This window comes from Sander vitreus, chromosome 11, assembly GCF_031162955.1.
Source record: "Sander vitreus isolate 19-12246 chromosome 11, sanVit1, whole genome shotgun sequence".
Classification (NCBI taxonomy): Eukaryota; Metazoa; Chordata; class Actinopteri; order Perciformes; family Percidae; genus Sander; species Sander vitreus.
Window position 1 is genome coordinate 14,481,925 of NC_135865.1, and position 21,507 is coordinate 14,503,431.

Below are 21,507 nucleotides of genomic sequence, written 5' to 3' on the forward strand. Positions count from 1 at the left end.
AAGTAGGGAGCAGCGGAAGGGTCGATCGTCTTCTTCTTACAGACTATGGAGGCGCGTTTCACTCTTCCACATGCATGGGACTAAACTACGGGAGTTTACCGATCAATGTTCCAATGTAGATCCGTACCGGCAGCGGAACAACAGTTCTCCCAAGGTATGGCTTTTTCTGCTCTTTGACTAACTGCAGAATAATTGGGGGGAAAACGTAGGGAAAAAATACAATCATCGGTGCGCAAGGCAGGAGGTTATGGACTGCTGACGTTACTTGAACTCAAAGTCTTGAAATAACTGTCTAAAGAAAGTGTTAGCTTTTGTTGTATGTGGCACAAGATAAACTTCTTTAGGCTTCTTCACAGCGGGAGATAATCTAATACTACGCTAATCTTGATCTTGTGACCGAGCCAACAACGCACACCTTTGATGGACCTCGCTGCCCTCGGCTTTAGTTTTCCGGTACAAAAAAAGCTCACTTTTCTATTATATTGCCCTTGAAAGCGGGTTGTTAAGTGGTGAAGGAAAAGGCAGGTGAGCTTAGAGTGTGGGAATCTCTGGAATGCGAGGTCGGTGAGGGGCGGAGATTCCAACTCTCTGCTCCCACAAGATAAGCTTACCTTTACGTTCACTCGCTACATTCAAACTACGCCATATTTAATTACCCTAATCTGCATTTTAAGCAGGGGCGTTTCTTTTAACGTGTACAGAGACAGTGCGGTCTTAATGCTTTGCATTGTTCAAGAATACCCTACCTTTTAGGACAATATGGACTCACCTTTATTGCCCCGGAAGCTCAATAAAGAAATAATCAAATTACCTTATGCATTTAAGTGCAGCATTCTTTTAGCCTGGTATTCACCAGCTAGGTAGTCTAACTCACTCAGGATGTATACCATTAGAAGAGGCACGTATATTACCATCCGTGTCCCACTTTGGCTTAAAAAGTAGGTCTGATATTAAATGCACAATAGTATACATATGCCTCACATACAACCTAAAGTCCTTTGCTCAGTCTTCAACTCATATTCTATTAACCCAGTACTTGTCTGGTCACTATAATATCAGTGTCAGAAATGTTATTGCAAGGGGAATAGATAATTTGCCTTTGTGCCATGTTTGTCTGGCTAAACCTGAAAAAAACCTCAGAAGTATTGATGAAGCAGTTATTAATTTTGTTATGATGGCTGTTCAAGAAAGGTCAAGTCTCATACTCCTATATTAGGCCTTTCACATGAAAGATGCTGGGAGCAGTGCTTCCAGTCTCCCCTGTTGCCATGCAGGTGTGGAAAGGTTTATCTGCCTGCATTTCACCGTCATAGTGCAAGTTGGAAGTGCAATAGGCAAATGAGCTCATATGTGAACTTTCTCTCACACTTAGTCAATTTCACACATACACAGCGCCGAGGAATCACTAGGTTGCTCCTCTCGTGATTCACATTACCACACAAGACACACACTGCTCCGCAGCTGACAGCCATTGAGCGTGGTTTACTGTGGAATTGACATAACAGCGGGGCGTTGGTTTGAAGAGTCTGATTCTCCTTCTGTTTTTTTAGTAGTTTATGCGTGTACTCTAAGCAGTGTCACTGTGTTTGGCACAAGCTAGGAGAGAGGTTTTAGCAGGTCAGACATTCAGCCAACCTGTTGTCCGTTTCATTTGTCATACTCCAGGTTTATCACTCTCGCTGTACAAGATAGTGATGTATGTCTGTGAAACGTCCTGTACTGGTTATGTGGGTACTATGTGGGAAAAAATATATTTTTTGCACAAAGAACAACCTTGTGCCCCAGTAGACAAAAACACAACCGTTGCAAAAGGCCTTTTGTGTGTTGGTGTGATTGTTTGAACCAGTCTTCATGGTGAGTTCTTTTTAATCGGAACTGACAACAGTTTAGCAGGCCTCTCCTTGTACTTTTTTCACCCCCTAATTCTGTTCCGACATCAAGGCTTAAGCGCTCACCCCTGTTAGCCTACAAGTTGTTTTTTTTTAACCTGCTACAATCAAAAAGTATTTCTACTGTTGATGTTTATGTTACACTAGCAATTGTTTACTGGATAATTTGAGAGTTTCCATAATTATTCAGATTTGTTCAAAAGTGGATTTGTGTTTTAGTAGTGTTGTTTTTTTGTGTGGGGGGGCTCTCAGCTACTATTGCATGGTTCCAAAGTGGGATGATAATAATAGTTAGTAGTGGCAAGTTTTCGTCAAATCCCACCCCACATACTGCAACTTCTTTCCATCCCACATTTGCATGGTGTGGTCTAAAAGAGTTTCTCTACTGCCTCCCTTGAGAACAAACCACATGCAGTAGAGTAGGGAATTTCCATTCCAAAAAAATCTGTCTTTGTTCTATCAATCGGGAGACTTAAAACAGAGAGCATACCAATTATTACTATAAAACATGTTTTCAATATCTATAATATATTGTGAAGATTCAACACCATATTAATGGATTCCAAGTTTACTTTTTAATCATTGAATTAGCAGTAAAGCACACTCTTAAATTAGGGGTGCTTATCATATGTAAAAATCAAACTAATTAGAGAGAGAGAGAGAGAGAGAGAGATAGGGAATTTCACATATCACAGCAGCAGTACATGTGCAAAAAACACTGAACTAAGACTAGTGCAGGGGATTAATAAAATATCAACATCAAAACACAATGAAATTTAAAAAACACAAGTACTAATAAAATATAATTTTTAACAGTAAACAAAAAGTATGCCCTTTAAAAGTGCATGAATATAGTGTGCAGATTGGATGTGTATTGGATGTGCAAAATGGAGGCTCTTATAAATTACCAAAAAATATATTGCACTTTGCCAAAGTTGCAGAGAGAGTTGCCTGGCAATGGCTTGTGTGGATAAGCCTTGACATGTGCGGCTGCTGGCTGATTGTTGATCTAGCTAGATATGTAGATAGATTCCTGAAAGAGCCCCAGATTTAATGCTGTGGTTGGATCCTGGACAGCTAAAGATAATACAGAACACAAAGCATGTCAGCGCTTTTAGAGATTAGGTGCACAATAGATTTTTGTCCAGTAAAATAGCCCTCCATAGGCCCGACATGCTGAGTCTGAAAGGCTGCCGTTCGCCAGTGTCTGCTATGTCGACAGTAGCAGCAAAGGGACAGAGAGGAGTTGTTCCACATGCGGTCTTACTACTAGAGTCTTCCTGCAAGCTCATTGCTCAAACATTCCCATCTATGTGGCTACAGAATTGCCTCAACAGGGCACATAATACCTTGATAAATATTTCAAACTGCTACTCACATTATCACCACAGCTGAAAGCTCTCTTTACTGATGGTAAAAGGAGGAGTGGTACAGGAGACCATCGCAGTGGAGTGCAGGACATAATAAATGAGCACCCCTGAAAACACTACCGTAGCATGTACAGCAAGGATCCTCAACTTCCTATGCCCAGGGGCCACTTTTGCAAAATGACAGCAGGCCGTGGCCGGGTTGGCTCAGTGGGTAGAGCAGGCGCACATATATTTGGAGGTTTATGCCTTGACGCAGAGGTCCAGGGTTTGAAGCCGACCTGTGACGATTTCCTGCATGTCTTCCCCCCCTCCCCTTTCTCACCTAGCTGTCCTATCAAATAAAGGCGGAAAAGCCCAAAAAATAATCTTAAAAAAAATGACAGGAGGCCAAGTGTCAGTTAATAAATAAATAAATATATATATATATCAGTCACTTTTATTAATAAACAAGCTCTGTTTTGATGCTTTTTATGCACTCCACACCTTAATTACAAAGTACATAAAAAATCCCAGTGTGAATCAATTTATTTTCATTGTGACTTTCTGTCAATTGACTAATTGCTTAATTGATTTATTGTTTCAGTGCATACGCCACAAACATAAGCGTAGCCTGCATGTGTGCTTCTTGGTTTAGACTTTTTAAAACCTCAAATAACTTGTTTGTGGGATCAGGTATCATCCCAGAGTGGTATGTGAGTACACTTGGTGGCTGGATTTAGTCTGAAGATAAAGGCATCTCCCCAATGTCAGGTTACATTCTAGTGACCACGAGGTTTAGGCCTGTTCCCAGACTACAACTAGAAACTGAAACAATCTGCAGGACTAGTCTGACTCACCTGCTTCTATAAAACTCCGCTAGGACGCAGAAGATTTACTTCTTAAATGTCAAGGCATTTAAAAGTCTGCTACAAAGTAATATTAACTCCTGAGAAGGGGAGTTGTTGACATTGGAAATGAACAAATACTGTACAGTTCAAACACATGACATTTAAAATTGCATTTTCTAGATCCTAAGCTTTGCATGTGGTTGTGGAGTTGTGTGGCTGTGTGATATCAAAGCTTGTCAAAGTAACGATATAATGATAAAATCAAAGATGAAAAACCTGTAGCCTTAAGGCAATGGTGCTCAGATTGATACAACGAACAAGACACTGCTCTTTAAGTTTTCTTCACTCTAGAAAAAAAGCTTAGTTAGCAGAGCTACCCCAAGAAGCCGAGAAATATCCTAGAATAACCAGCACTATCTAATGTCTAAAGTGTTGATGTTTCACTAGAGAAACTATGACTTCAATTCTACCAGCTTACAAATCCATCCAACCTGTTAAAGGGCTTATTCTTGTCTCAGGAAGAACCTGTTTTCCTGGCATCCAAAGTGCGCTCTCCTCTGCATGCACCAGTAACCCTGAACAATGCCAAAGCCCACCTGTTGTGGGATGGACATTTACTCCCAGGTGCTCACACATCATTTAAGATTTCCTGCTGCAGCCTAAATGAACCCAGAAACGCTGAAAAAACATCACTCACACATAGTAAAAGAGGTGCACATATTTTGTGGATTCTGGGATAAGAAATAGCATATTGTTTGTCATACACTGAATATATGAAGATTTTAGACTCTAGATTTAAGATAGAAGACTCTATGTGATATGATGAACGTGATGGAACCCACACTTGTAGTCCGTTGCATCCCAAGGATATAAATTCTAGACAATATCTTTAAAAAAAAAAACGTGTACCTCTGCACAACTGCAAAGTAATACACATCCTCCATGAATCATTACAGAGTACAACTAAAGGTACATTTATTTTACCAACTTGTGGGGTGTGATTTATTTTTTCAGTTAATTCCCCTTCGATAGATTATTCATATGTTGCAATCTGACAGAAACCCTACATTCCCTTCTGTACCCAGTGACATTGCAGTTAGAGATATTCACCTTTTTTGTGTGTAAGACTCCCAGGATTATTTTTTTTGACAAACTAAGCCAATCAGTTTTAGAAGTTTGGTTATCCAATACAGTGTATACTCACCTGAACTAGGTCTTTGTTTTAAAAGGCCAGCTGGTGCTGGTTGGCTGACCTGACATTTACTTTAGTAACTACATTCCTTCAGTCCTTCTGCATCATGGTTCAATGCATGTCAGTGTCCTGATGGTTAGGTACAGGAATTGATTTTTATTTCACTTATTCCAGTTATTATTTTAGTTCTTATGGGGTTTATCTCAGTTGTTTTATCCCGGTATGTTTGATCTTGAAGGTATTATTCTTTTCCCCTTCAATTCAATTTGAATGCAGGTTATTTTATTGTTAAAAATCCTGTGCTAAGTGTGGATTCCTTTCTTCTTTAACACAAAGTAACAGTCATTTTGCCCAACTTTACTCAAGCACTCTGTTAAATGGAGTAGGCAATAGTCACTGAAATGTTCAACCTAAGTCTTAGCTCGATGTTAGTTCTGTTATCGGCTATGGTTGGCATTAACTTTAATAACGGGTACAGTAGCATGTTAGCTTTTGATTGTGCACTGGAAATAATCGTTTGCAATACACATAACAGTTGCAGCTGTTTTTTGTTTTTTTTTAATTGCTTCTTTAGCTGTTAACTGCCATCTCTGAAACATCTCACATACTGTATAACCACCCACCACAGCGTCATTGGAAAACAATCAGTGTACAGAACAAATCTATTCTTCCATTATTTATTTACAATTTTCTTTTTTTTTGGCTTCATTTTCAGGTGAAGGCAAAATGTTAATGCTAAGTTGATGTTAGTTGACTTTTTGAATCTATTTTATTGTCATCTTATAATTCTTGTTTTTCTTTTTATGTAGTTTTTGAATCTAGTTTTTATTTCACTCTGTTTTACTACAATCACTCTTATTATAGCTCTTAAATCTATTTTATTGCTTTTTCATTTTTATTGTCTCACGTGCATTGCTTTCTAATTGTTAAATTGTTTTGGTCTTTTTTATGGTTTTAGGGTCTACACTTTTTGTCTTATCTGCTTGTCAGTCATCTGTGAAGCACTTTAAACTGCTATACGCTATATTGATGATTTGATGATGCTATACGATTGATTGATTGATTGATTGATTGATTGAGGCTTTATAGGCCTTGAAACTGTGCATATTAGCCCCATAACATGTTGAAGAAGCATTGAGCAGGCAGGTACATGGTCAGGCCTCTGTTTATCCATCTCACTCTCTTAGTTTGTTTTCATAATACGTCACAGGAACAGAGTTCCTAACTTGTTCACCAAAGTTCACAAGTCAATGTTATTGCAGAGTGGAATTTAATCTCTCAATCTCAATATTCTACTCTTGTTCTGTGGAAGAGCCTGTTCAATACTCTGATCAACGTTTTAGCAAAGCTTTAAGCCAGAAGACTCAAGCGTATTTGTACAGATGTAGAGCATGAAGCTTGTCAATTAGAATGAAAAGAGGAATAGTTGTCAATATAAAAAGGTTATATTTACAGCCTAAAGCAGAAAGCCTATCATGATTTCCACTGAGCGTAAGAATCTTGCCTAGATTGTCATGTTTGGTTCCCAAAGTTCATCTTAGATTGTCAATATGTTGATGTCAATCACTTTTTATTGTTTTTGTGCAAGTAGAGCAGCCAAAGAGATTGCTGCTTTGGCTTTTTACTCATACTGCAGGTGTTTTGTCTAAAATGACAGGCAGCACTCTGACAGTGACGATAGAGGGCTTGTTAGGTTGGTGGTGTCTTAAAGCAACTTGTTGAGACAGGGCTCTAATTGGGATTCAATATGTATTGTTGTCATTGTGATTTCATTTCTGATTACCAGTTAATTGATACTTTTTATATATATATATATATATATATATATATATTATTTATTTATTTAGGGGAGTGTGTTTATTTGTTCTTGCAGTAAGTCTTCAGAGTTTTATGTATAATGTATTTTTTTAGACTATTTTTGGGGGTTTTCCGCCTATTTTAAAATTTTTGACAGGACAGGTATGTGAGAAAGGGGAGAGAGAGGGGGAAGACAGGCAGGAAATTGTCACAGGTCGGATTCGAAACCCTGGACCTCTGCGTTGAGGCATAAACCTCTCAGTATATGTGCGCCTGCTCTACCCACTGAACCAACCCGGCCACGTATAAGCTCATGGTTGTCGGAGAAATCACAGCACACCTCACAGGGATGACTATTGATAGATGTTCTCCTTTGTATCAGTGTTTGCCTTGTATATCAATATACCCAAATGTTGGATGTAGAATTTACAAACAGCTAGTCACGTTGCCTTCATTTCAACCTTTTAGATCTGAAATCTCAAATGAGCCTCTAGTTTAAAGACAAGCCTGGGCAGAATCTCTGTATCATCCCCCATGTTGGTTTTCCCCTTTGGTCCATTATTGTGATGCCTATGTGGATACTCGGGTCACTAAGGAATCCTTAAGATTCAGCAACGCTTTAACATGCTGAAATACAGTCATGTAGCTGAAATATGTCCACTAACGTCTGGAGCCATATAAGCGACATGAAAAACATCTAATAAAAATCGTCTGTTTGTACCTGGATCACTATTTTGGTGGGTGAAAGATATAGTTGAGGACCCTGCCAACTCTAGACGACAACTAGACATGAACAAAACATGAAATGGATAGGTGGTCATATGTAGCCTATTAATAATCATTTTTTTCTATTTTTTTTTTTTCACAGTCACACATGAAGTGGTTCATTAATATTTTAGAGCGAGGTCTGAGGTGTACGTATGACAGGAAATGTAAAAGCCATCATTCTACAAAATTGCCCTTTTTATGAAGAAGCAGTCAGCTAAGCAAAATTCATACAAGTCATAGCTTTGTGATTGATCATGCTGTAATCAGTCTAAATAGAAGGTGCTGAGTCAGCTCCGTTAGACACCTTACATTGTGAGAGCCAGGACACTCCCAAGAGCAGAGCATGTGTAATGCTAATTTTCCTTTTCCTGTTTGGATGATCTTGGTATTTCTGCCATACATCAAATCTTAACGCGATCATTTGATGACCATCTGATATGCTCAGCAGTGGGAAAATGTTTGACACAGCAAATGGAGTGCATAGGGTTGCTAAAACCGCAGCATTGATTAAACACATTTTTAGCTGAACTGTTAAATGAGGTTGAATAATAAACGTCCCCCATGATCAAATTCTTTTCTTCAACTTTGTCAATTAGCTTAGTGCATAAAATCTCCTGTTACATTTGTCTTGTGCCACATCCGCTACACAAGGAATGAGCTTATTGCATTGACTTCTCTAGAGATGTACAGAGCATTGTGCTGTAATTCCTTCTTGGGAAGCATTGTTGCTGTTGTGTTTGCATTGTAATTGTATGCAGAAAGGCATTAGGGTGTTTAAACGTATGCGTCTAACAATGTGCGACAGGATGAAGCACGTCTGTCTAGCACAAACTCTGATTCTATTTAAGGGATTTACATGCAATCAGAATAATTTATGTCCTCTTCTGTCACAACATATTACTGGTGGTGACATGTTGAAAACAGCTGATGGGATGCTGAGCCACTCTGCTCCCCATTAGTTGAGGTATTGTTGTAAGGGAAATGATGCAAAGGGTGAATGATCACTTTAGGAAGTTGTTCACAGAAAGTTAGCCATGTATTTTTACTGCTGCACAATGTAAACATGGATTATTTGGTCTGCAGCCATCTTCCCCATGTCCTTGTTGAGTAAACCTATCTCGCAAGATAAAGTGCAGCTCAGGGAGTGTGCATGCAGCTTGTGGCATTAGTCTTTGTGCATTTGCGTGTTGAATAGATTGTAAAATGACTGTTTCCTGCCTTTACTCAGAGGCAAGCCTTGCCCTGTGGATACACATGCTCAGATAGGCCTCCGGTTATTGCAACATTTGTCGGGGTGAGGTCAAGGCGTGAGGTAGGCATGGGTGCAGCTTCTATATGATGTTTTTTGCATGTCCGCTTTGGAGAGAAAGCGGATGAAATGCTGCCACACTATTGTCTCTCCACTCCATATAGCCTCGTACTTCTCACCGCGTTTAACCCTATATCAACAGAAGGACAGGTATGTGTCTATTTAAAGGAGGCTACATCATTCTGTGTAGCTTATTTAAGGTAATGATTGATAGAGTGTGTGTGTGTGTGTGTGTGTGTGTGAGACTTTTTTTCTGCTCTGAAAAGGAGACATTTCTTTGCTGTTGGGTGTGTCGATTTGAGCAAAGCATTTTCAGCTGTTGAGAGCAGCAAAAAGTGAAACATCTAGGGATCTAATAATAACTTTTTTATGTTTTGTTGCTGGCAAGTCCATTGAACGCTTACAGAGAATTCGTCATCCTCCTCAAAGAATTTTCCACATGTGGCACCTTCTAAGAAGTCACAGTATGAGGAGTGTACTGTCTGAGGTTAAGGTTAATCAGTGGCATGCAGTATGTGCAGGACCATTGGTATATTTGTGTTACCCACATTTTCAAATGAGCTAAGAGCAGTTACTTTGTCAGGTCTTCAGTCAACACTTCCTGACGTGTTTAGCCTAATAGTGTGTGCTGTAAGGGATTTCAAATATTGTTTCAGAATTGAGTGACTTGCTGTAAAATCATAATCCTGCTGTTGTGAATGCTTTTTGAGCAGTGTTTTCTACCTTTGTCTTCATTCTGGGGATTTATTGTGGCTAATAATATATAAAGGTAATTTGGACAGCACTCCAGTTGCTGTCCAAATTACCATTATATATTATTATCCTCGTCTTCAATTATTTTATGATTATAATTGTGGCTGGAAAATGTGATTGTTCATTTGAGTGAATTTTGATAATTTATACTGGACCACAAATTTTTGTTTTATCGGAGAAAGTCAATACACTTTGTGAACGACGCAATTGAGCATTGTGGGTCTTTGCTCTGCTGAGAGATTAGTAATAGGACTGTATTTCTCCCCACAAAGTGTTCACATGCTACATAACGCTGCTAGGTCACTGTAGATAAGTGCCATGGGGCAACCAGGTGCCACAGAGGCCTGAGCATGTGGGTTTTCATTAAAAATACACCAGATTGTTCCACTGATCAGCTCCTCCTGCACAGGTTGAAGTTGTGTTAATCAGTGAACACGGTGAATTAGTCAAATTTGGTGTTTGGATGAAAATCTGCACAATGTCAGCCCTCTGTGCATCATGGTTGCTCTCCTCAATCCATCTTAGATATACTGTAAAGCGTGCACTTTGTTTGACCACTTAATGTTTATTTCCAGTGCATATGTTGGAAGCAGAGGTTTAATGGGATGCTTGATACACGGTAAAATATTTATTAGCTCAATGTACACAATGTAGGTATTCTTGTGATTTCACTTCATGGAGTGCCATGTTTGGTTCTGTATGTAGAACTCAAAAAGAGTTTTAAGAAGATGGTAATCAACTGTTCATCACTTCTTTTGTCACCAAAAAGAGGTGCAGTATATAAGCGCGGAGCCTGCTGTACATTTCTTAAGCAGCTCTCAGCTCAGTTTGAGCTGTAGATTTCCCCGGCCCTTTTTAGCTCAGCCAGTCAGAGCAATCAGCATATGAACTGCTGCTTCTCCGAGACTCCCTGCAATTGAAATTCAGGCTAGTTTATAATAATGTCTCAGCTCATCTCCATTTGTCTGTGTTGAGTGTCTGTGACCTTGTGTCTCTCAGCCTCCCGAAGACAGATCTACCTCCCTGCTGACTGACAGACAGGTAGTATCAATGTGACAGCAGTGTAGCGGCATGAACAGGTTATATTGGTGCTTCCTTGAGTTCAAAAAGACTTAAACAGAAATTTTAATAAATAAGTTGGTTTTATCCGTTTTAAGTGCAGGATATTTGTAAAATTCAGATGCACGAACACAGTCGAGGAAAATGTGCTCTCCCACTTCAGAGCCCAACCTCTCATCGCACCATCAATCCAAATGCTCTGACCAGAAAAGAAAACAATTCTTCAGGGTTCAGAATGGTAACTCACTGATACACTTAAATATGCAGTCTTGGCTCAAAAATATGACCTTGGAGAAATGTGCTTCCTGACCTGCTGCATGTAAACGCAGGAGTTAAAATAATCATGTTATTATGGTGCATGTAAACGTGTTCTCTGGTTTGTTGCTTTAACCTGATTTCTCCCAGTAACCTGGTTTCATGTGTGCATGTAAACGTAGCCTGTGTGACGGCCGATGTTATATTTGCTGCTGCAGTGCTCCTTGGGGAAGGTGACACAAGGCACAGGTGGCTTTCAGAAGGATCAGAGAACTGATCAATTCTTGTCTGTAGACGAAATTGATGCAGGAAGGCAGTATTTGAATCTGGGACAGTAGATCTGTCTTAAGCAACCCTTCAGAAACATGCTTTTTTTATTAAGATTTGACACTTTTAACAGAATTGGTCAGATTTTGAAACATGTTGCACTATACTTCCATTTCCTTCATTGAACCATAAACTACATTAAATCGGGAAGACGGAGAATCACGGAAAGAGGGATTGTGTAAGAAGCTCTGAGGAGTGGCCGGAATCAGAGTTCAGTAGATCAGATCACATGATCTGACGAGTCAGGGTGGAGTCAGGCTAAGACTTTTCTTGGCAGACATGGATGCATTGAGGATTACGATACTTTAAAGGGGAGATTTGGATTTGACCAGAATCTGTCAGATGTCAATCTGTCACTGAAAGATATATTGTTTAAAATAATCAGCTGTGTTTTGTCATTAGCTAGCTATGCTCAAAGATGTTGTCATGAAGACTTTTTTTCTGCTTAGTCGAGGGAAATAATAATAATACTAATAATTAGACAATGGTTTGCCTCATTGTTTAGACCAGAACGAGGTTCTCTTTTCTCTGTGGGAACTACGCAATACTGTCCTTAGGCATTAACCTAATGACAGCCTTAAAAGCTGCACAGATTTGGCTTTGAACCTTGTTCTCAGTCTTTCCCCCTCAGCATTTGGAGAGAAACGCAAAGAGAAATGTTGAAGAACCAGTCACTTGTGTACTGCAGCAGCATTGTTGTCTTTACTCCCATCTCAGAGCTCCTGAGAACTCCAAGCTAAGCAGAGTGATATAATGGGGAATTTCAGAGGTAGGCCCAGATACATTTGCTTAGCGGTGCTTTAAAAAGGTGTTTCTTTCCTTTTTTTCTTTTTTTTTTTTTGTTCCATTTCCTACAGTCTGCTTAATGTGCACTTTCCTACAGTCAAGTTCAGACTGCAAAAAAATATTCATTAGGACAGATTATATTCACAGATTTTGGTGAAGGGTTACAGAAAGGTTAAGTGTGTTAAGGCCCATATTATACTTAATCTATGGTGATTTACATGACAATTACAGTGACCAGTTTTCATAGCTGCACACCTCTTTTTGTGGTTCCTCTCTTTCAGAAGATACTGAAAGAGAAAGCGGAAAGGATTTTTGTCCACCTCGACCGGGTTGGCAACTTCTGTAAGCTTAAAATGTGCACTCAGTCAGACCTGTCTGTGTTGTTCTCTGTGTTTGTGCAGAAGTCAGAGAGGAGGAGTTCGGTCAAATTCAAACAGCTTTTCCCCGTTTCCTGTCGCTGCGTTTTTCTGGGAATCAAGAGCCATGTCCTTGATTCAAAGGCTGCGGGTGGGAGGGAGTCAGGGCAGTGTGTTGCAACACTATGAATGAGCAGGAAAGGAATTTGGGAGACTGACAGGGGAACACATGGAATATCCTGTGTGGACTAACATACTTAGGACTAGTAAAACTACGTATCTGTCATTTAACACCAGGGCTGGCATATGCCCCAGTTCAGCTCAGACACCTTGAAATGCTCACGCTGCCTTGGTGACAGACTCCCAGAATACCTCAGGGTCACATTTCGCCCTAATGTCTGGGGGACCTCCCACGTACTTAAGCCCCCCCCTTTCCAATGCCTCATCCCTGGCCAGCCCTGGCCAACAACTTTTATGTTCTCACTGTAAACAACCCAGCCAGCTCACACAAACTGGCTGTCAGCCTGCACTAAATGATTATTTACTGTGTGTGTGTGTGTGTGTGTGTGTGTGTGTGTGTGTGTGTGTGTGTGTGTGTGTGTGTGTTCATGTGCTTTTACATGACAGCAAATTACCCTTTAACCCTTTGAATTGATGTCGGCAGAAAATTGATCAGTTAAGCTACTGTATATTAATTCTTCCAGTCACCCTGAGGCTGCCATTATGGACTAGGATTACTATATTATAATAATGGAGGGAGAGTTCAGTTCTTTGCAGCAGGGCTATTTTGTAAATATGGTTATTTCATGGTGGTTTCAGCAGCTAATATCCCTCTACACATTAGCGTCATATAAAGACTGCATCTCACCACAACATGTATCACCTTGACTGCATTCTGTGTGGTTTAGTAAAGTACAGCATGTAGGCCAAGATATACGTATATGTAGGAATTTGTCTTTATGTTTGTATATTGGAGATGACAGCAGCAGTGGATCTCTAAGACTGTAAAAGTGATAGTAAAATCCCTGTTTCCCTAAAGTCACATACTTCCTGTGTTATTAGACCTCTTGCTTTTGTCTACTGCTGCAGCTCTGAGGTATGAGGCAGCCATTGCAGCCTTTAGCTGCCCTGTCTGGCTCAACAGCCTCCTAGTAAATATGGATCCACCTTGAGCAGTGTTCCCTTGACACTCTTGCTGTCAACAGATATAATGAGATCATAACTATTTGTTCTCCTTTCTCATTTTAATCCTGGACAAGAGGCCAGAGAGAACGAAGGAGACAGGAACACCTTATGTCTTCCGTCGGGCTGCTAACTTGTTTTTTGTTTCTATTTTTTTTCCAAAGGCCTGGCCTCGCTCATCTTTTTTAAACGTCACCACTGCATCTTGTACACAAACATGCATAACAGGCAGTATTGAGTACTGCGATTTTTTTTTTTTTTTTTTTTCCTTCTTCTTTAACACAAACTTCTCTTCTAGAGACGTATATCATGAGACATTTCTAAAAACGAATCGTTTTCTAAGAAGAATGCACATCACATGTCAGCAAGTCAGTCAGTCTGACATTTATTTAATTTGTAAAGAAGTACATAACATGTACGTATTTTCTGCTTTCGGTCTGTTGTGCTGGAAATGGATACAATAGTCTCAGTCAGCGGTACCGTCTGAACAGAAAATATCTAGGTGAATCATTGATAAAAATAAAAGAAGAAATATTGATTCTAGGGAAAAGAATCGATTTTGAAAATCGCTGCAAAAAAATCAAATGCATAATAGTATTCACCTGTGCGCACACTAGGGGTGTTAATCTTCACTGGTCTCACGATTCGATTTGATTATGATTAACCTGTTAACAGTTAGAATTGATTCGATATCACGATGCATCGCCTCCTCAATATTATTATAGATTGCTACACAAGGTTTTCATCAACAAATTCAAGCAGTCAGATATTGCTGAACAACCCCTTTTTTGCATCTGCTCCGAAAAAAGACACTTCCTGAATGTAGTGGAGTCTAAACACAGCAGACATCAGACAAAAGGCAAAAACAAAAAAGCAGCAACCGGAAAAACAACAAACTTCAGTAGGCCATAATCGATTATGGTCTGTCACTCCATTGATGCAGAATCGTCACCGTCCGTACTTGATGCATCGATGCAGTGATTCATTTCAACACCCCTAGCGCACACATGCTTGGTATTTAAGGGCAGCTTTTGCATTGCTTGGATTTTAATTTACGTTGTTTTGTGGCTTCACTAGAGTCGCTGGCCGTTCTTCTGTTTGTGTTGTATTGTTTTATGTGACTGTATGACATACACAGATCATCATTTAACTCGTGTGTTGTCCCAAGGCCATATGGCATTGATTTGCACTGTCACAGACGTGAAACATTGACAGTCTTTTTCTCTTTGGGCCATATGGCATGTGTGGGTGGGTGTTTGTGTGTATTGCTGGTGGTGGCGTGTAACCATTGATACTTCACTTCTCAGCATCACTCACTTGTGTGTATCAGGGAGTGGTTAACTCAAGTGTGTATTTATGAGTGGAGTGTGTTGCACACACATTCACACATCTGGTATGTGTGTACCAAGATTGTGTTGTTGTTTTCAGAAGAGCGCCTGTGGTGACCAGATCGTGTGTGTGTGTGTGTGTGTGTTTGTCCACACAGGAGGAATGCCAGCTCCTGAGCAGAGCCCAGTGACGGAGGAGGGGCTTCTGCTGACCATCCGCGACGGTTCAACTCGCCGCAACATGGATGCCGACAACACCGCCAACAACATCCTGGCCTCTGTCAAAGAACAGGTAGTGTGTTGCTTCTGTTCATACTGCGTTGATTCATGTTCCATCTCTTATATTACGGCACGCTAAAGCTTTTATGAACCATTTATGTACAGTGACATAGTGAATGCTAAATTGTCTGGTGACTCACACATTGTACTAAGAAGAAATCCACTGGGCGATGTATGTGGACATTTGTTTCCTGTGCAACACCCTGTTGTCACTGTAATCATACAACTTACCTCTGCGGCACAGAGTCCAAAGTAGAAAGTTGGCATCTTGCTGCGTGTGGGATGATGGAAAGATTTTTGTTTAAAGCGGAACTGTGGTCAGAGTGGACTTTGTTTGCTTTACTTTGTTTTATCTTGAGTTGGAATGACTGACTAAGTGCTGTTGGTTGTTTATTGCCTTCAGTCATGGCCAGTCATGGCCAGTCAATGGACAACCAGGAAGATCATCTCTAGCTGGGTTTGTGAGCCTGTGCAGGGACATGCTCCCTGACTCACTCCATCTCTGCCTGTCTCTCTGTGATTCATCCACACTGCCTTCTGTCACACACACACACACACACACACACACACACACACACACACAGACACACAGACACAAATGCACACCCTCCTTTCCTCTCTGGTTTTGCTCCAGCCCTCCATATTGGGAATCCAGCACGGGGCAAACTAAGGCTAAAGAGAGTTTGTTAATGATTCATTAATTAATAATTAATTATGTTAATTCTCCTATGTGAAATCTCGCATACCTATTTTTTCACCTTAAATTACCTTATAGTTGAGCTACAGTTTGATAATAAATAGCAGCAAACACATTTAATTCATTTCAAATATCCCACGGATGTCCTATTTAGGCCTGCTGCAAGAAAGTGGATAGTGTTTACATGAGTAAGGAAGGAAGGAGGGAGCACCTGTCTATGTCACTTCCTTCCCTAGAGTATTCCTCAGTGGCTCGTCCGGTTAGAGCAGATATCCATGCAGGCAGGCAGGCAGGCAGGAAGGCAGGAAGAGCAAGTAGCCTGCCTGAGCCGTGGCTTTTAGAGTGACTGGCTGAAGAAATGCCTCAGAGGGAATTCTTGCTAAAGAGTCGAGACAGTAAAATGATCGTTCTCCTCAGTATTTAACAGAGTTGAAGAGGCAAATCAGAGGGTGAGTGAGAGTGAAAAGATGGAGGAGGTCAGGCTAGTCAGGAGACTAGGCTCGTGTGAGTGTGTTTTTTTCCCCTCTGTGCTTTCGCTTGAGGTTTTCCTGTGATTGTTGAGAAGCAGACCTTCGAGGGATCCCGCTGTCGATGTAAACATGCAAGTCTGCTGTGCTGTAGCTGTGGTCGCGGTTAGGGCTGGGGCTTAGCATGACTGGGTGTTTGGTAAGTTTTTACTCTATAGCTCTACTATCTTTTGTTTTATTTGTCCTTTTTTTCCCCTGCCTTTCGATTGACGGATTTCCCTCCCCTTCACTTGTCTTTTTCACTCCTTGTCTTCCTTCATTTTTATTGGTCTCTCTTTCCAAACTTCTTTTTCTGTCACTGCTGTATTTACAGCTGCACAGGCTTTGACGAGATGCCCAAACAAGGACAGATTCACCAACATATTGTGATTGCATTCCCCCTGTGTGTATATTTGCTTGGTCTTATGTCTTCCCTCTTACCCCTTTTTTGTCTGTAATGCTGCAGTTGCTGGTTATCAGGGTCCTGCCTTTGCTCTGTGCCTCTTAAATAGCACTGATCCACCATCGGGATAACACATCCTTAATGGTTCATTACAGACCCCATTTGAGTGTTTAAATGTCATGTTCTTGCTGCACTGCAACACCTGCTTTGAAGAACCACACATGCTATTTTTCAAGCCTGACTCAACCAAAAAAACCTAAAACTGTATTGTAAATTAAAAATTAACTTTACAAATGTTCCCCTCTTCAGTATTTATTATCTTATTACAATTTAAATTAACCTAAGGGGTTCTTTTGAGGATTATCTAAGACCTAGTTTTTTTTAATCTGTTTAATCTTAAGTGTAATTGAGGCAGTGGGAGGCTTTTGTGTCGATTCAGCAACCACAACGTCCTTGTGTGTCTTGTCAGTGTGTTTTACTTAACTATCAATTTACCATTTATTAATGGCGTTTTATTATAAAGTGGTAGCATTGTTTTTTATTATTCCGAAAACTTAAGCTGTCTTTGGTATTTATTGGAATATTTAAAAAAACGGGGGGAGGTGGGTAGTTCCATATAAGAATCCTATAGCAAAATACATTTTGCAGCATATAGATTGTGTAGTTTTGTTGTTTCTTACTGTTATGATGTTATATTCTCATTATATTGAAGAGCTCTGGCAGTGCAATTGCCAGCTCTTTTGCATTGTATTTTTTATTTCACTTTTATTTTTACAGGCAAGTCATTAAGAACAGGTTCTTATTTACAATGGCGGGCCGTAACGATAGTGTGAAAAACTCCATCGCTAACCTTGGTAACCGGTTCCTGAATGGGCGTATACTATATACGCGATACTTCCTGACGCTGAGGCCGGTAGATCACTGGTTGAAAATCGCAAGGGTGGTTTCCTGTGATATATCGCCACATCAGGTTCAAATAGGCGTATTATTTGCTTGTTTTAACGGCGGTATTAAAGTAATTAGTGGTGAAAGTTAGTATGGCAAACTTACACAAGAGTTGCGATGATCCGCTAGGCTTTCCGCATGTGCTCGTTAACTCCAGGAAAGTAAACAAAAGTTTGGTTGGTATATCCAGCAATCATGGAACGTTGGTAGTAGTCTGTCATTGCCAGACCTTCCTTCACAGCGCAGTGGATGAGGGTCTGGCTAGTCCACAAAGCATTCCGGAATGGGAGAAAAACGTGCTCTGGTTTATTGGCATTTCTTTAAACCAATCACAATCATCATGGGCGGTGCTAAGCGCCGGACAGAGCAAAGGTGCCGCTGCAAAATAGCCTCAGGAAGGAACTTGTTTTGGTGGAACGTGTATGTTCAAAGGTTGTTTTAGTTGTGCGAGGGTAAACTCAGATTGGACAGATAGTCTAGCTAGCTGTCTGGATTTACCCTGCAGAGATCTGAGGAGCAGTTAGCCATAGTCCTCATAAATCCACTGGAGTTTAGAATGCCAACACAAATGACTTAAAAAACAAAAAGGGGTTTCTTTGACTATCTGTAGTCCAAAAAATTACTCTGAATTAATTTTAATAAGCAAGTTGTTAAAACGTCTTGTTCATTTTTAATATTTTGATACACTATGACAAAGATTTAGTTTGTAACATTGTGTTACATTTCAGTTTAATTAATGTATGCTCCTCTCCTTCAGTGATTGCAGACTTTTGGAAAAAATAAAGTAACTAATAAAGCAAAACAGGTAGTAATGAATCAGTGTTTCTTTACACGTCTGCATCTCTTTCTGCAGTAAAACATTTAACCTCCACTGGTGGAAACTAGACACATTGTGGTATTGAAATGAATGGGTAAATATTAGAATCTGCATCAGCATTAATATTGGTATTGGCTGACAAGAAATGACTACTTGCTCAGTAACTGGCCAGGTGTGCAGATGAGAAAAAGTAAACAGGGTTTGAACTTCTCTTTTCCAAGCTCTTTTTTTTTTTTTTCAATCCAGAACTATTTCAGCCTCTTTCTCATGAGAACATCCAAGTGCAACACTAGAAATGACCTGGCCCTTAGTTTCGGAGATAGCTGAAGAACTCTTAAAGCTGGATACTACTGCATCTCACATTAAGAATTTTCATTTTAGTCCTTTTAGCTCATGCTTGTATCCAGTGTGCCTTACACAGAGTGGAGGTACAGGTTCAGTCTAGTGTTCTCTGAGTGTGTGTTGATGGCCACATTCAATCAAGTGGCTATTAACCACTTGGCCATCAGCAGTTTACTTTTTGAATAAAATCATTTGAGCTAACAGTGTGTATTTACATGCATATGTAAAATGCCACTTCGTTGCCTGATTAGGAGACCTTTCTAGAGTGCTTGAGTATATTCAGTTTTAAAAAAGAACCCACATTTACGATGTCAAATATTACATCTGACATTTTCTTTTTGGTCTGGTTGAAGTACTTTGCAACAGCAGAACACAAAGATTTGCATCAGTTGAAATCAACAAAGGTCATAGATAAATGTCAACAGGTATGAAATGTAGTGGCTTTAGAATATGTCATACAGGCCGCTCTGCAATGTAATTGGCTTGAAATTAGTTTTTGACAGAGATAATGTGATTGGTCTGTTTCTACCCAAATAATATACACATTTCAAGTGAGTTTTCAACGTGTTGGTAAAACAAAATGATTCCAAAAGCTGCTGTTACAGTATGTAAATATTAGGAAGAGAGTGCCACAAGATTACATCATCAAAATGTCATTTATGAAGCCTGAGATATACTCAAACAAAAACAAACTTTGCAACACATTTTTCAAGTTGGGAAGCAAAGTTATATTTTTTTGTAGAAGAGCTTCCTTCAAATGTAGGGCAATTTACTCGCTGTAGGCGATATGTTATGACCTCAAATCCATATTACAATTAATTGTACAATTAATTAATTAAGTCACATTTACTTAAACTGTTGGGTTCCTGTGTTTTGAAATTAACTGATACCTCGGCCACAATCACACACTGGCTGAAGGTGATAAGTTAGGTTTACATAAGATTTGTTGGACTTTCAGTTGTGTCAGAGGGGTAGGCAACAAATAGCCCGTTTTTGAGGTATTTAATCAACCCAACAAACCAACATGACTTCAATAAGGTCGGAAATGAAGTCATTAGGTCAGTGTCAGTAACTTGTTTGGCTAAGCCCTACCTGGTTGCTGTAGTAAAGAGGGGTATTGAAGGTTCCCTGTTTTTTCTACCACTAGTAGCGCAATGCAGCAATGTTTATACAAGTCAGTCCCTGTTTTGTGTGTGTGTGTGTGTGTGTGTGTGTGTGTGTGTGTGTGTGTGTGCTCACAAGGATGCCTGGCCATGAACACGAGCACACGGGTTACGTGATACAGATAGTGCTGCCGCTCTCCCACTGTTCAGCTGAATAACGCACAAATAAGCGTAATAATGCACCAGCAAAAAACGAGGACAAAGAATATACTGATACTGAAAGCTTGCACACATGGATGTTCACAATGCAAACTTTTTATTATTTAAAAAACTGGCCTTGCAAATGCAGGAAGGAAATGCATTCAACACGTTTGTCAGGCCTCAAGGATACGCACAATGCGTTAGGTAAACCTATTAGGTTTGTTTACAAGAAGGAAAAAAAACCCACAAGGCACATTTAAACTAGAGATGGTTCTCGGCCCAAGAGATCAGCATGTTGCAGTGGTGCAGTCTCTTTGTTTGCAAATCACAAAAAGAAAGTTTAACTTCCCTCATAGGCAAGAACTATCTACCATGAAGAAAATACGTTATTATTGCTAAGAGAATTATATTTATTTGTTAAAGTATTTCTAGCATTTCCATTCAGGTGGTTTTATGCACAAATGTAAATGCACATACAGTAGCATATGGATGATGTTGTATCCTGGCAGTTGCACCTAGCACTATATTCAACAGCCTTTTGAGAACAAGCCAAATTTGACTTTTAAACAAGTATGCAGAAGCCATTAGGTGGGTTATTAAGGGAGCCTGTGGCAACCACTGAGCAGGTGTCAATGAGTGTGAGGTCAGGTGTTCACAGTGATCACTCTGCCCTTATCTCTGCTTCCTACCGCATCTCCCAGAAGAGGAACAGCTGCAGGGACTAGCTGCGTCAACTTTGATTTCATCCTCACCAACCACTCCTTAATGTGCACACACGTCTTCAATGGCTTCTCAGTATGCCTATTTTGGTTGGGTTTGTGCTGCATCATCAGTAGGGCGGGGAAACGGAAAGAGTGGAAGGGATGGTAGGTGATGACGAGGCTTCTGCCTTCCTGACAGCTCGGACATTGTTGTAGAGTAAACCTTGCTGTAAAGTTGGCATATTAAGGGTAATTAAAGGAGAACACCACCTAAATAAAAATATGTTAATTCTATGGCCTAGGAAGGCGTAGTTC

General features: G+C 40.1%; 1 protein-coding gene across 5 annotated transcripts in view; it reads left to right on the forward strand.

Moving 5' to 3' along the window:
• The first annotated feature begins 1 nt into the window (after position 1).
• The window catches only part of pkp4 (plakophilin 4), an 81,471-nt gene continuing 59,965 nt past the window's right edge, over positions 2-21,507 (forward strand). For 2 of the 5 annotated variants that reach the window (XM_078261773.1, XM_078261774.1), the window contains exons 1-2: positions 2-154; positions 15,357-15,490. In XM_078261773.1, coding sequence (XP_078117899.1) covers positions 106-154; positions 15,357-15,490 — 183 coding nt within the window. In that variant the 5' untranslated portion in view covers positions 2-105. Of the gene's footprint in view, positions 155-9,221; positions 9,303-12,284; positions 12,316-15,356; positions 15,491-16,629; positions 16,841-21,507 lie in introns of those variants that run through there. The other 3 variants (XM_078261777.1, XM_078261776.1, XM_078261778.1) reach the window with 3 other exon arrangements.